The following is a 13,968-nucleotide window of genomic DNA, read 5'->3' as shown; positions in this document are numbered from 1 at the left end:
ATGGTCCTGTTGGAGGTATCTAATACATTTTTGGCCATGGGCCAAGTGCCACATGACTGGAGTATAGCTAATGCGGTTCCTTTCTTCAAGAACGGCAGCAGAGATAGGCCAGGAAAATACAAACCAATTAGTCTGATACCAGTGATAGGGAAATTATTGGAAAAAGTTCTGAAGGACAGAATTAATCCATTCTTAGAAAGGCAAGGATGGATCAGGAATAGTCAGCATTGATTTTTTGAAGGGAGTTACTGTCTGATGAATTTAATTGAGCTTTTTCAAAAGGTTACTAAATATATTGATGAGGCTAGTGCGGTTGATGGGTTTTACTTTAGTAAAGCCTTTAACATGGCCCCACATGGAAAGTAAGAACTCATGGGATCAAAGGCAAAGTGGCAAACTAGATTCAATATTGGCTCATAAATGGTAGGCAAGGATGATTATTGCTGTAAATGTGTTGCTGGAAAAGCGCAGCAGGTCAGGCAGCATCCAAGGAGCAGGAGAATCGACGTTTCGGGCATCAGCCCTTCTTCAGGGATGATTATTGCAGTGATTGGAGGCCTGTGACCCATGGCGTACCATAGGATTCAATGCTGGGACTCTAGCTGTCTGTTCTGTATATTTACAACTTGGACATGAATGTAGAAGGTATAATTAGTGAGTTTGCAGATGACACAAAAATTGGGTGTGAGGAAGATGGTCTCAGGCTACAGCCTGATATTGTTCAGCTCATAAATTAGGAAAACAATGGCAGATGGAATTTAATCCTGGTCAGTGTGAGGTGATGCATTTGGGAGATGATACACACAATGAATGCTAGGTTCCCAGGGAGTACTGGAGAACAAAGAGGTCTTGGTGTGCAAGTTCGTAGATCCCTAATGCTATCAACAGGGTGGTAGGGAAGGAATAAGGGATGGTTCCCTTCATTAGCCAGGGCATGGAACTTAGAGAAAGTGAGAACTGCAGATGCTGGAGATCAGAGTCGAAGAGTTTGGTGCTGGAAAAGCACAATTGATCAGGCAGCATTCAGGGAGCAGGAGAGTCAATGTTTTGAGCATTAGCTCTTCATTAGGAATGAGGGTGTGGCCAAAGAAGGTTGAAAGATAAATGGGAGGCTGGTGGGGCTGGGGAGAAGATAACTGGGAATGCAATTGGTATATGAAGGTGGGGGCGATGGTGATAGGTTGGAGAGGAGGGTGGAGCGGATAGGTGGGAAGGAAGATGAACAGAACAAGAAGGCAGTGTGAGTTGGAAGGTTGGACTTTGGTTAAGGTAGGGGATGGGGAAATGAGGAAACTGGTCAAATCCACATTGATCCCGTGTGTTTGGAGGATCCCAAGGCAGTGGATGAGGCGTTCTTCCTCCAGGCGTCAGGTGGTAAGGTTTTGGCAGTGGAGGAGGCCCAGGACTTGCACGTCCTTGGCGAAGTGGGAGAGGGAGTTAGTGTTTGGCCACAGGGCGGTGGGGCTGGTTAGTGCGGGTGTCTCAGGAGTGTTCTCTGAAATGTTCCACAAGTTGGCGTCCTGTCTGCCGAATGTAGAGGAGACCACATCAAGACCAACATAGTACATGATGTGTCTGGAAGTACAGGGACCCCTTGCGCCACCCCCTCATTCCTGATGAAGTGCTTATGCTTGAAATGTTGATTCTCCCTCTCCTCGGTTGCTGCCTGACCGGCTGTGCTTTTCCAGCACCACACTCTTCAACATAGCGTTCAGGAGGAAGAATGTCTCATTACAACTTTATAAAACATCAGTTAGACCACAGATGCAATACTGTATGCAGTTCTGGTTGGCAGACTATAGAGGGATGTGATTTCAGTAGATGGGTGCAGAGGAGATTCACTTGGATATTACCTGGGATGATAAGTCTCAGAAATGAGGGGAGACTGGATAGACTGGATTTGCTTTCCTTGGAATAGAGGAGGCTGTGGGGAGATCTGGTTGAGATATACAAAATTGTGAGTGCCACGATCTGATAGATCGTGTGTCTTTTCCTCAAGACAAATATGCCTCAGATCGGAGGGCACAAATTTAAGGTGAGGAGTAAGTCATTTATGAAGGAGAACTGCGAAAGATTCTTTTCCATTCAAAGGGTGGGTGCTATGGACCAGGCCAGACTCCTCAAAACATTTTTAAGCCAGTAGTTCAGACTGTACCTTTGCTATTTGTTTTAGCTAAGTGTATAGTGGATATTATAGACTTAGTGAATTAGCTGGTTTGACTGCCAAGTTTTAAACAACCAGAATTTATTTACAAAGTTATGGATTGAAACACTAAGAACAGAAAATAGAATACCGGATAACTTATCCTATCCAAACCCAACTTAATGTTCCAATCTGAAAATACTTGCAACAGTCCCAATACACATATCCCTTAGCACAAAGAGTAAAAATGACACTAACCACTTACAGGTTGTGAAATCAGAAGAGCAGAAGAAGAGAGAGAAGATCCTACACCCTTTTCCACACACGGCTACCCCCCGTACTGGGGCAGCACAGTGGCTCAGTGGTTAGCACTGCTGCCTCACAGCACCAGGGTCCTAGGTTCAATTCCAACCTCGGCCGACTGTCTGTGTGGAATTTGCACATTCTCCCCGTGTCTGCGTGGGTTTCCTCTGGGTGCTCCGGTTTCCTCCTGCAGTCCAAAGATGTGCAGGCCAGGTGAATTGGCCATGTTAAATTGCCCATTGTGTTAGGTGCATTAGTCAGAGGGGGATGGGTTGCTCTTCGGAGGGACAGTGTGGACTTGTTGGGCTGAAGGGCCTGTTTCCACACTGTAGGTAATCTAATCTAATCTAAAGTTCTGAACTGAATCAAAGAAAACCTCAAATCTAAATGAAGGCTAGCTACGCAGCTACCTGGCCACTCCCCTGTGATTATACCATTATACCATTTTCTTTAGACACCCCTCTTAAAAAAAATGAAACATCAATATCCAAAGATGACTTCATTTTTCAAAACCCTTAAAAATAAAACAAAATCGGTTAGTACTTTAACACATATATACATTCACTGACTATAGACATGCCCAACTACATTCGGATTCAGGGTCTAGATTAGAGTGGTGCTGGAAAAGCACAGCAGGTCAGGCAGCATCCAAGGAGCAGAAAAATGTTCTCCCACCACCGAACACCTCCGTTTCTCATTCGAGCCTCAACAATCACATTCTCTCAACCTGCCTCATGCACAATTTTCAAACGGAATGGCTGTAGTAGCAAGTTCCATTTGAACCGTCTGGCACTTTTGTCCTTAACTTTCTCCACAAGCTTCAGTGGATTATGATCGGTGTATATGATTGTCTCAGATGCATGTAAACACTGAAATGTTGTGCTGCCAACACCAGACTTAAAGTCTCTTTCTCAACTGTTGAATACTTCTGTAGATGGACATTCAACTTCCTGGAGTAATACTCCATAGGTCTTTCTGTCTACTCATTGTCTTCTTGAAGGAGAGCAGCACCGACACCACATCACTTGCATCAATAGCCACCTTGAGAGGCTTTGTATAAATAGGTGTGGCTAATACCGGACAGTGGTTAACAGAGCTTTCAGGTTGTCAAATGCCTCTGACAGTCCACTGTCCTCTAAAACATCTTCCCTTTCTTTAGCAATTCAGTGAGTGGAGCAGCCACATTGCTAAAATTTGGCACAAACTTTCAATAAAATCCATTTAATCCCAGAAACCATAGCACTGCTCTTTTTGTCGACGGTATGGGAAATGTCCCTAATTACTTTCGTTTTGCATCCCGTGGGGTCATTGTCCATGTCCAATATATGACCCAGGAAGGTGATTTGGGCTTTGGCAAATTCACTTTTAGCTAGATTTACCTCCAGGACTGCCTTCCGAAGTCGATCAAACAAATCCGATAAATGTTCCTTTCATGAGTGACTAAAAATCACCAGGTCATCGATGTACACAACATAGTTGGGTAATCTGGCAATGACCTTATTGGTTAGTCTCTTACATATGGGCAGAACATTTTTCATACCAAATGGAATGACTTTAAACTGATACAGTCCATTTGGCATTACAAAAGCTGAAATTGCCTTTGCTGTCTCTGACAGAGGTACCGGCCAGTCCAACTTAGAAATGTAAGTTGCTTGTCCCACCTTTTCAACACAGTCTTCCAACCACAGAATTGGATTTGCACCCATCTTTGTAACGGCATTGACTTTGCAATAGTCCACACATAACCATTGGGTACCATCTGGCTTTGGCACCAATACTATGAGTGAGCTCTAGTCAATGTAACTCACTCCAATTTTGCCATCTTGGAGCATGCACTCTATCTTCTTCTGAACCTGTGTCAACTTTAGAGGGTTTGCCTATCAAGGTGTTATTAATCAGAACAGCATTGCCTATATCTGCATCATGCACTTCCCACGTTAGTACTTCCCAGTTTATCCATGTGATAGTAATAACTCTTCCAGGTCATTTTGATTTTTCTCAGGAAGGTTACTCAATACTTTATCCCAATTTTTGACAATTCCTCATTGTCCAATTTAATTTGAGGAATGTCCAATTCAGAATCCTCTGAACTTCCCTATCAAAATATCCTTTTAAGCATATTCACATGACACACTCGGTGAGATTTCATCATGTCTAGAGTCCCTACCAAATAGTTCACCTCACTCAATTTCTTTTCGATTTGATAAGATCCACTAAACCTTACTTTTAAAAGTTTACCTATTACTGGAAGTAACACTAATGCCGTATCCCCAATGGCAAAATTGCGTATTATTGATTTCTTATCCATTTCCTATTTCATTGCATGCAGCAATACTTTTAAATGCTGTCTAGCCAACTCCCCAGCTCTATTTAATCATTCTCTAAACTTTGGTGTCTGAATTCTGACTTACTAACTGCTCCTTAATCAATTTTAATGGTCCTCTCACTTCATGCCCAAAAACTAATTCAAACAGATTGAATTTGTTGATTCATTTGGTGCATCTCTGATCACACAAAGCACAAACATCTGGATAGTCCTGACGATAAGCCCTCAACAAGGTCTTTAGTGTTTGATCCCACCTTTCTTGCATGCCCTGCGATTCTGGATTGTACACAGTAGATTTGAATTGTTTTATACTGAAGCTGTCCATAACTTCCTTGAATAGTTTGGATGTGAAGTTTAACCCTTGATCTGACAGTATCTCTACTGGCAGTCCATATCTCATTTAAAAAATGGAGTAATTCCTCTACAATCCATTTAGCTGTGATATTGCATAATGGGAGAGCCTCTGGAAATCTCGTCAGTACATCCAGTATTGTTAACAAATATTGATTCCTACTTTTTGCTTGAGGTAGGTGACTTAGACAATCAATTAAGACTCTTGTAAAATGTTCCTGAAATGCTGGAATAGGTATTAAAGATGCAGGTTTACCTTTGGTAACTGTGGCTTCCCAATTACCTGATATGTATGACATGTCCGGCAAAATTCAACTATATCCTTGTGCAGTCCAGGCCAGTAAAAATGTCTCTGTATTTTAACCTGTGTTTTCCTCACCCCTAAATGATCTCCTCATGCACCACTCGCAGCACCTCCTTCCTATACCCCACTGGCAAAACAATTTGATGAATTTCTGCCCATTTCTCATCTGCTTGAATACGTGATCGTCTCCATTTCCTTATTTAGACATCATTTTTCAGGTAATAATATATAGGGATACTTTCAGGCTCTTTCTTTGCACATGCCTTTTGATACAACTGTTTTAAATTTTCATAATTCTGCTGCAACTCAATGAGTTTTGCAGGGATAAAGATATTTGCACAATTATTTATTTGCTCCTGTTTTGTGTCAAATATCTGATCGAACACAGTCTCTGCGAATGCAACTTCAGCTTCCTTTGATCTCTCCTCCAACTGGTTCCATGGGAGAGTGGTGAGCAAGGTTAGATCTCATGGAATACAGGGAGAATGAGCCATTTGGATACAGAACTGGCTCAAAGGTAGAAGACAGAAGGTGGTGTGGAGGGTTGTTTTTCAGACTGGAGGCCTGTGACCAGTGGATTGCCACAAGGATCGGTGCTGGGCCCTCTACTTTTTATCATTTACATAAATGATTTGGATGCGAGCATAAGAGGTACAGTTAGTAAGTTTGCAGATGACACTAGAATTGGAGGTGTAGTGGACAGCGAAGAGGGTTACCTCAGATTACAACAGGATCTGGACCAGATGGGCCAATGGGCTGAGAAGTGGCAGATGGAGTTTAATTCAGATAAATGCGAGGTGCTGCATTTTGGGAAAGCAAATCTTAGCAGGACTTATACACTTAATGGTAAGGTCCTAGGGAGTGTTGCTGAACAAAGAGACCTCGGAGTGCAGGTTCATAGCTCCTTGAAAGTGGAGTCGCAGGGAGACAGGATAATGAAAAAGGCGTTTGATATGCTTTCCTTTATTGGTCAGAGTATTGAGTACAGGAGTTGGGAGGTTATGTTGCGGCTGTACAGGACATTGGTTAGGCCACTGTTGGAATATTGCGGGCAATTCTGGTCTCCTTCCTATCGGAAAGATGCTGTGAAACTTGAAAGGGTTCAGAAAAGATTTACAAGGATGTTGTAAATTGATTGATCTGAGCTACAGGGAGAGGCTGAACAGGCTGGGGCTGTTTTCCTTGGGGTGTCGGAGGCTGAGAGGTGACTTTATAGAGGTTTACAAAATTATGAGGAGCATCGATAGGATACATAGACAAAGTCTTTTCCCTGGGGTCAGGGAGTCCAGAACTAGAGGGTGAGAGGGGAAAAATATAAAAGAGACCTAAGGGACAACTTTTTCACTCAGAGGTATGGAATGAGCTGCCAGAGGATGTAGTGGAGACTGGTGCAATAGCAACATTTAAGAGGCATTTGAATGGGTATATAAATAGGAAGGGTTTGGAGGGATATGGGCCGGGTGCTGGCTGGTGGGACTAGTGGGCGGCACGGTGGCACAGTGGTTAGCACTGCTGCCTCACAGCGCCAGAGACCCGGGTTCATTTCCCGCCTCAGGCGACTGACTGTGTGGAGTTTGCACGTTCTCCCCGTGTCTGCGTGGGTTTCCTCCGGGTGCTCCGGTTTCCTCCCACAGTCCAAAGATGTGCAGGTCAGGTGAATTGGCCATGATAAATTGCACCTAGTGTTAGTTAAGGGGTAGATGTAGGGGTATGGGTGGGTTACGCTTCGGCGGGGCGGTGTGGACTTGTTGGGCCGAAGGGCCTGTTTCCACACTGTAAGTAATCTAATCTAATCTAATCTAGATTGGATTGGGATATCTGGTCAGCATGGACGGGTTGGACCAAAGGGTCTGTTTCCATGCTGTACAGCTCTATGACTCTATGACTCAGTGACCTCATTACTACACAATGAGGGAAGATTCCCGAATCAGAATACTTCATTGCTTTAGTTGCCTAAGTCTCCACTGGCTTTTCAACTACAGTAGGCAGCATGCTGACTCGTGAATCAGCTATATCATTCACAAGGACGAATTGTTTTCCTGGAGCTGAGAGTTTGTCCAATACTCCTACCACAAATTCTCCGCTCCTCTCTGGACACTCTAACCTTACATAAATGAGCGCTTTTTGTCTCACCATGAATTACTGTCACCAGTACCTTTTCTGGCAATAGCCCTTCAGGAATACATAGACCTTCAGCATCACAGACTGAGAGGATCCTGTGTCCCTTAATATTGTAACCTCCTGGCCTATGGGAATAAACTTAACCTTTGCAGGCACATTTTTTTGAGCAGATCCGGCACTTCCTCCTTAACCAACCTCCCATCAGCTTGTATGCTCTCATGCAGCTTTCCAGCTTCCACTGTGCTTTCTGGTGCCATTCTCACAAAATTTCCAGGCTTATCCTGCCTTCCTATGCCTGGCTTCTTCCTGGCCCACCAACACTGTGATTTCATATGGCCTACTATATTACAATGAAAACACCAGAGCTTTTTACCTTCTTTATCCCCTTCAAGGGTTTATTTTTTACCCTGTGGTGAGCTAACCTGATGATCTGAACTGAGATCTACCTTTCCCTTTCCTCAGGAGAATTTCTCTTTTCCAGGATTTTTATCCCTCATGGATTAAAATTGATTCGGGAAGCCAAGCTGTGTTTATGGACCAGCTTATAATCATCAGCCACTTCAGCTGCTAACCTTGCCGTTTTACTTCTCTCCTCTTCCACACGAGTTCTCTCTATTTCTACACTAAGCTTATCACCATCACTTCAAGCTGACTTTCCATTCTCAGTGTCATTTTCTCTCTCTTTTTCTTTCTCTTCTGCTAAAGTCCTTTGTTCCTTTTCATTCTCTACTGATTATCACTCAAACTGTTTCATTTCAGCTTCTAATTTAAGCTTCTTCATTTGCAACTGAAGTTTAGCTTTCTCTACAGATTGTGATGGGGTTTCCAGCAAGTTTAAATGCTGAGCTACTGCCACAATCATCTCATCGTTCTTCACGTTAGGAGATAACGTCAACTCCAGCTTGTTTACTAATTCCTGCAGCTTGGTCTTATTTGCCTTTTGTAAAACCCCCAAGGTCACTTCTTCCACCTCCAGAACCTCCTTGGTGACTGTAAGAGTCTTTGCTATCTGAGGACTGTTGAAACCAACCAGTAATAAAAGACACTAACACCTACCACTCGCTGCTTAAATCACGGACGAGCCCCCAACCAGGCTAGACCCCTAAAAACATTTCTGAGTAGGTAGCTCAGACCATAACTCACAGGTTGTGAAGTCAGAAGGGCAAAAGGAGAGTGACAGTCACAGAGTCATAAGGATGTACAACACAGAAGCAGACTCTTCGGTCCAACCCGTCCATGCCGACCAGATATCCCAAACCAATCTAGTCCCATTTGACAGCACTTGGCCCATATCCCACCAAACCTTTCCTATTCATATACCCATCCAGATGCCCCAGATTTGTCAATCTTTGATGCAGCCATTACAAAAGAAAAAGTGATAGGAAAGCTAAAAGATCTAAAGATTGACAAATCTCTTTGCCCCGATAAGCTACATCCTAGAGTTCTGAGGGAAATGGCTGAGGAAATAGCAGAGGTGTTGGTTGTGATTTTTCAAAAGTCACTGGACTCAGGGGAAGTCCCAGATGATTGGAAAATCGCTGTTGTAACCCCTGAAGAAAGAAGGTTCAAGAAAGGATCAAGACAAAGGATGGAAAATTATAGGCTGATTAGCTTAACCTCAGTTGTTGGTAAAACTCTAGAATCCATTGTTAAGGATGATATTTCTAAATTCTTGGAAGCGCAGGGTCGGATTAGAACAAGTCAGCATGGATTTAGTAAGGGGAGGTTGTGCCTGACAAACCTGTTAGAATTCTTTGAAGAGCTAACAAGTTGGTTTAAGTGGGGAAACTCAATGGATGTTATCTATCTAGACTTTCAACAGATCTTTGATAATGTGCCTCATGGGAGGATGCTGAGGGCCCATGGTGTTCAAGGTGAGCTACTGGCATAGATTGGGGATTGGCTGTCTGACATAAGGCAGAGAGTTGGGATAAAAGGTTCTTTTTCGGAATGGCAGCTGGTGACAATAGGTGTCCTGCAGGGTTCAGTGTTGGGGCAGCAGATGTTCACTTTATATATTAATGATCTGGATGAAGGGACTGGGGCATTCTGATGAAGTTTGCCAATGATATGAAGTTAGGTGGACAGGCAGGTAGTACTGAGGAGGTGGGGAGGCTGCAGAAAGATTTAGACAGTTTTGGAGAGTGGTCCAGGAAATGCCTGACGAAATGCACTTGAGCAAATGCGAGGTCTTGCATTTTGGAAAAAAGAATACAGACATGGACTATTTTCTAAACAGTGAGAAAATTCATAAAGCCGAAGTACAAAGGGATATGAGAGTGCTAGTTCAGGTTTCTCTCAAGGTTAACTTGCAGATTAAGTCTGTGATTAAGAAAACAAATGTAATGTTGTCATTTACCTGAAGAGGGTTGGAATATAAAAGCAGCGATGTGCTTCTGAGACTTTATAAAGTTCGAGTTAGACCCTATTTAAAATACTGTGTCCAATTTTGGGCCACGCACCTCAGGAAGGACATACTGGCACTGGAGTGTGTCCAGCGGAGATTCACATGAATGATCCCTGGAATGGTAGGCCTAACATACGATGAACAGCTGAGGATCCTGGGATTGTATTCATGAGAGTTTAGAAAGTTGGGGAGAGATCTGATAGAAACTTACAAGATAATGCATGGCTTAGAAAGGGTGGATGCTGGGAAGTTGTTGCCAGTCAACAGGGAGACTTGGACCTGTGGGCACAGTCTTAGAATTAGAGGGGATCAACTTAGAATGGAACTGAGGAGACGTTTCTTCAGCCAGAGAGCAGTGGGCCTGTGTAATTCATTGCCATGGAGTGCAGTGGAGGCCGGGACATTAAATGTCTTCAAGGCAGAGATTGATAAATTCTTGATTTCGCAAGGAATTAAGGGATACGGGGAGAGTGCGGGTAAGTGTAATTGAGATACCCATCAGCCATGATTAAATGGTGGAGTGGGCTCGATGGGCCGAATAGCCTTACTTCCACTAGGCCAGCCAGCTTGCCACTCCCCTCTGATTATACAGGTGTTTTGCACATGAAAACCTTAGGCAGGAGCTATTATCTGTTAGGGTAAACAACAGGGCCCCTGTAAAACTTCCAAACTCAGCCTGGTGGGAGCCTGGCAAATTACCCCCTCTCTGAAAAAAATACTCAAGGGCAGAGTAACCTTGTAAAAAGACCAGCATTGCGACATTGGAAAAAATATGGAATGTGCAGCCCAAAGAGACAGGTACTCTCGCAACATTTAAGAAGCATCTGGATGAGCACTTTAAATGCCAGAGCATTGTATGCTTGGAGCAAGTACATGGTCAGCACAGAAATGGTGGGCTGAAGGCCTGTTTCTATCCTTTATGACTTGAAAGGTGATACAGTCAGTTCTTTACTCACCCCATGAGCACCTTGCTCCCTTGCCTTTCTCTTTGCCCTGTAGTTGGACTTATATCCAGAGTTGATCTTCATGCTGGTGTGTCTTTCAGGTCTGTAAGGGATATGAGGATGATATCAGAAACACAGACAATGCATGGATTGAAACTATCGTCATCAACATGCATCTGGATGATGACAATCCATTTATAAATGTGAGTTTTCTTCCATTTATATCTGATAAAACAACTTGGTTATTGTTCCCGAAATAGATTGTAGAAGCATGGTTATAGCTACCTGTACCCTGGGATTTGCTATGTTAAGGGGGGCATTCTAAAGACAGCTCTAGTGGCATGAAGACAGAGTTGAGCAATTACTGGTTGCATCAACAAGCTGCACAGAACTTGGTGAGTGCAGCCAGTGCAAGGCAGATAATGTGGATCTCGGTGCATTGACAGGAGGGTGCAAGAGAAAATATTTAGCCCTAACACCCTTCTGGTAAGCAGACACCAATCTGCGGCTGAGATGAACAGGTCTCTATTTTGATGCCTTCACGGTCGAATGACCTGCTGTGCCAGGGCACGGACATGGTTCCCTGACTTATTGCCATCAGAGAGGCATGGGAGTAAAGTGGCTATCACAGCTGTCCGGGACACCTACAGGGACTTGTAAATGTTCTTTTCTGTCTGTATTACCTTCCTCTTCCTCAAGGCAATCACAAGCAGAGGTGGCTCAGGGACAAGCAGAGAGATGAAGATTCCGCTGATGGTGGAGGGGGTAGCAAAGGAGCTAGCAGTACAATGGCAGACTGTGAAGCAAGGAGACCCAGTGTGTGCCCGGTACAAAGCGTACCTGCAGGTAGTGACTGACTTTCACGGCGCCTGCTTCTAAACCGCTCACAACGGTAAAGCCAGAGACCCTCTCAACTGAGCCAGAGTCGCGAAGAACAAGAGACACAGACCGGACCCACTCATTGAAGCACCAACCAGATACTGCACCTGCAAACGGGATTTGAATACAAAACTCATACAAAGCCTGCTGATAAACGAAAGGGCACTTGATAATGGCACATTACCTTGCATGTTCTGATCCTGCAACAAGAGAGATATAGAAATCTGTTGAAACATTGCAGAATAAAAAGAGATCTTTGTAACCTAATCTGTGTTTTTTTTTAATAGGAACTGGGTGTCACTGACATTGCAGAATAAAAAGAGATCTTTGTAACCTAATCTGTGTTTTTTTTTAACAGGACCTGAGTGTCACTGACTTAGCTATCACTGATAGCTTAGCTGCCTGTACTTACGAGGAATATCTTTACCTCCTCGCCCACAGGAGCTTAAACAATTTTCAGGATGGCCACCTGGAACCAGGTTCTGGATTAGTGGTGCTGGAAGAGCACAGCAGTTCAGGCAGCATCCAAGTAGCTTCGAAATCGACGTTTCGGGCAAAAGCCCTTCATCAGGAAACCTGGAACCAGTGGTGTGTCCCAGGGATTAGTACTGGGAACACAATTATTTACGATATATTTTCACGACTTGGGTGAGGAAAGGGAATGCACCATTGCCAAGTTTGCAGATGACACAAAAACAGGTGGGAAAGCAAGGAGTGAGACTAGAAACACAGAGAATCAGAGCAGGAGTTTGGTCATTTGAGCCATTCAGTATAATCACAGCTGATTATCCATCCCATTAAGTTGTTTCTGCTTCTTGCCCAATATTCTTTTATCCCTTTCGCCCCTGCTGATTCAAAATGTTTCAGATCACACAAAGGTTTCAATTTCAACAGACTCTATTTCAGCTCGGCTGGCAAGAGATCTGCAATCAAACCTCAGAATAGCATCCAAGCTATCTCTCGATGGACTCTCAACAGATCTCTATCTATAGCATAAAAGCAATATATTTTATTGCCCTCATGTACGTCACTTGTACACATATTTCTCGATCGCTACATGATTTAATGTTACCACCTCTAGTTGAATTCACATAAGTCAAAAGTAGGTATGCAAAGCAGTTGATTTAAATGTTACTACATTTGCTACTGTTCACATTAGTCAAAAGCAGATAAACAAAGCAGTTAATAATATTCTATTGATTAAAAGAAAGACAGTCCACTCTGAGGACAGGGGAGAAGTTAAGACAAGAACACCTCCTCCAAGGTTAGGTAAAGGTGCCTGCAGTCTTTTAATTTGCAACTTTCACTGTGATCTTTAGTCTGCCACATCTGCAAGCCCTCAGTTCGAACTGCTAAGGTAACACATATTACAAATATAACTTCTAACCATTGATTCCCCAATACTTTATTACCCCTCGTGCTATAACTAATTCCTTCTTGAAATCAATTCATCTTTTGGCCTTGATTGGTTCTGTGGTCATAAATTCCACAGGTCTACCACTCTGGGTGAAGAATTTCTTTTCATCTCAGTCCTACCCCACATTGTTAGATTGTGATCCCTGATTCTAGGCTCCCATGCCATCAGGAACAACCTTCCTGCATCAACCCTGTACTGTCCTGTTAAAATTTTATCAATTTCTTTGAGATACCCCACCATCCTTCTAAGCTCCAGTGAATACGGTGTGAATTGATCCAATCTCTCTTTAAATGTCAGTTCTGCCATCCCAGAAAGCAGCCTGGTAAATCTTTGTTACACTTCCTCCATAGCTAGAGTTTCCTTCCTCAGATAGAGATCAATACTGCACACAGATACGCAGTTCTGAAGAAGGGTCACTGAACCCGAAATGTTAATTCTAATTTCTCTCCACAGATGCTGCCAAACCTGCTGAGCTTTTCCAGCAATTTCTGTTTTTGTTACAAATATGCCAAGTATGGTTTCACCAAAGGCTTGTACAATTGCGGCAAGACATGCCTGCAGTTCAGGCAGCATCCGAGGAGCAGGAAAATCGACATTTTGGGCAAAAGCCCTTCACCAGGAATGGGCTTTTGCCTGAAACGTCGATTTTCCTGCTCCTCAGATGCTGCCTGAACTGCTGTGCTTTTCCAGCATCACTCTATTCCGGAATCTGGTTTCCAGCATCTGCAGTCATTGTTTTACCCTGCAAGACATGCCTGCTCCTGGACACGAAT

General features: G+C 43.5%; 1 protein-coding gene across 2 annotated transcripts in view; it reads left to right on the top strand.

The window, feature by feature from the left end:
* Positions 1-12,045, top strand: part of trpm2 (transient receptor potential cation channel, subfamily M, member 2) — a 186,221-nt gene extending 174,176 nt beyond the window's left edge. For both annotated transcript variants that reach the window (XM_072578733.1, XM_072578735.1), the window contains exons 34-35: positions 11,001-11,102; positions 11,599-12,045. In XM_072578733.1, the coding sequence (XP_072434834.1) occupies positions 11,001-11,102; positions 11,599-11,778 (282 nt within the window). In that variant the 3' untranslated portion in view covers positions 11,779-12,045. The remainder of the gene's footprint in view (positions 1-11,000; positions 11,103-11,598) is intronic.
* The last annotated feature ends 1,923 nt before the right edge of the window (positions 12,046-13,968 follow it).

This window comes from Chiloscyllium punctatum, chromosome 10, assembly GCF_047496795.1.
Source record: "Chiloscyllium punctatum isolate Juve2018m chromosome 10, sChiPun1.3, whole genome shotgun sequence".
In the NCBI taxonomy this organism is placed as follows: Eukaryota; Metazoa; Chordata; class Chondrichthyes; order Orectolobiformes; family Hemiscylliidae; genus Chiloscyllium; species Chiloscyllium punctatum.
Note: the sequence above shows the minus strand (reverse complement) of the source record. Positions and strands in the feature narration are given on the sequence as shown.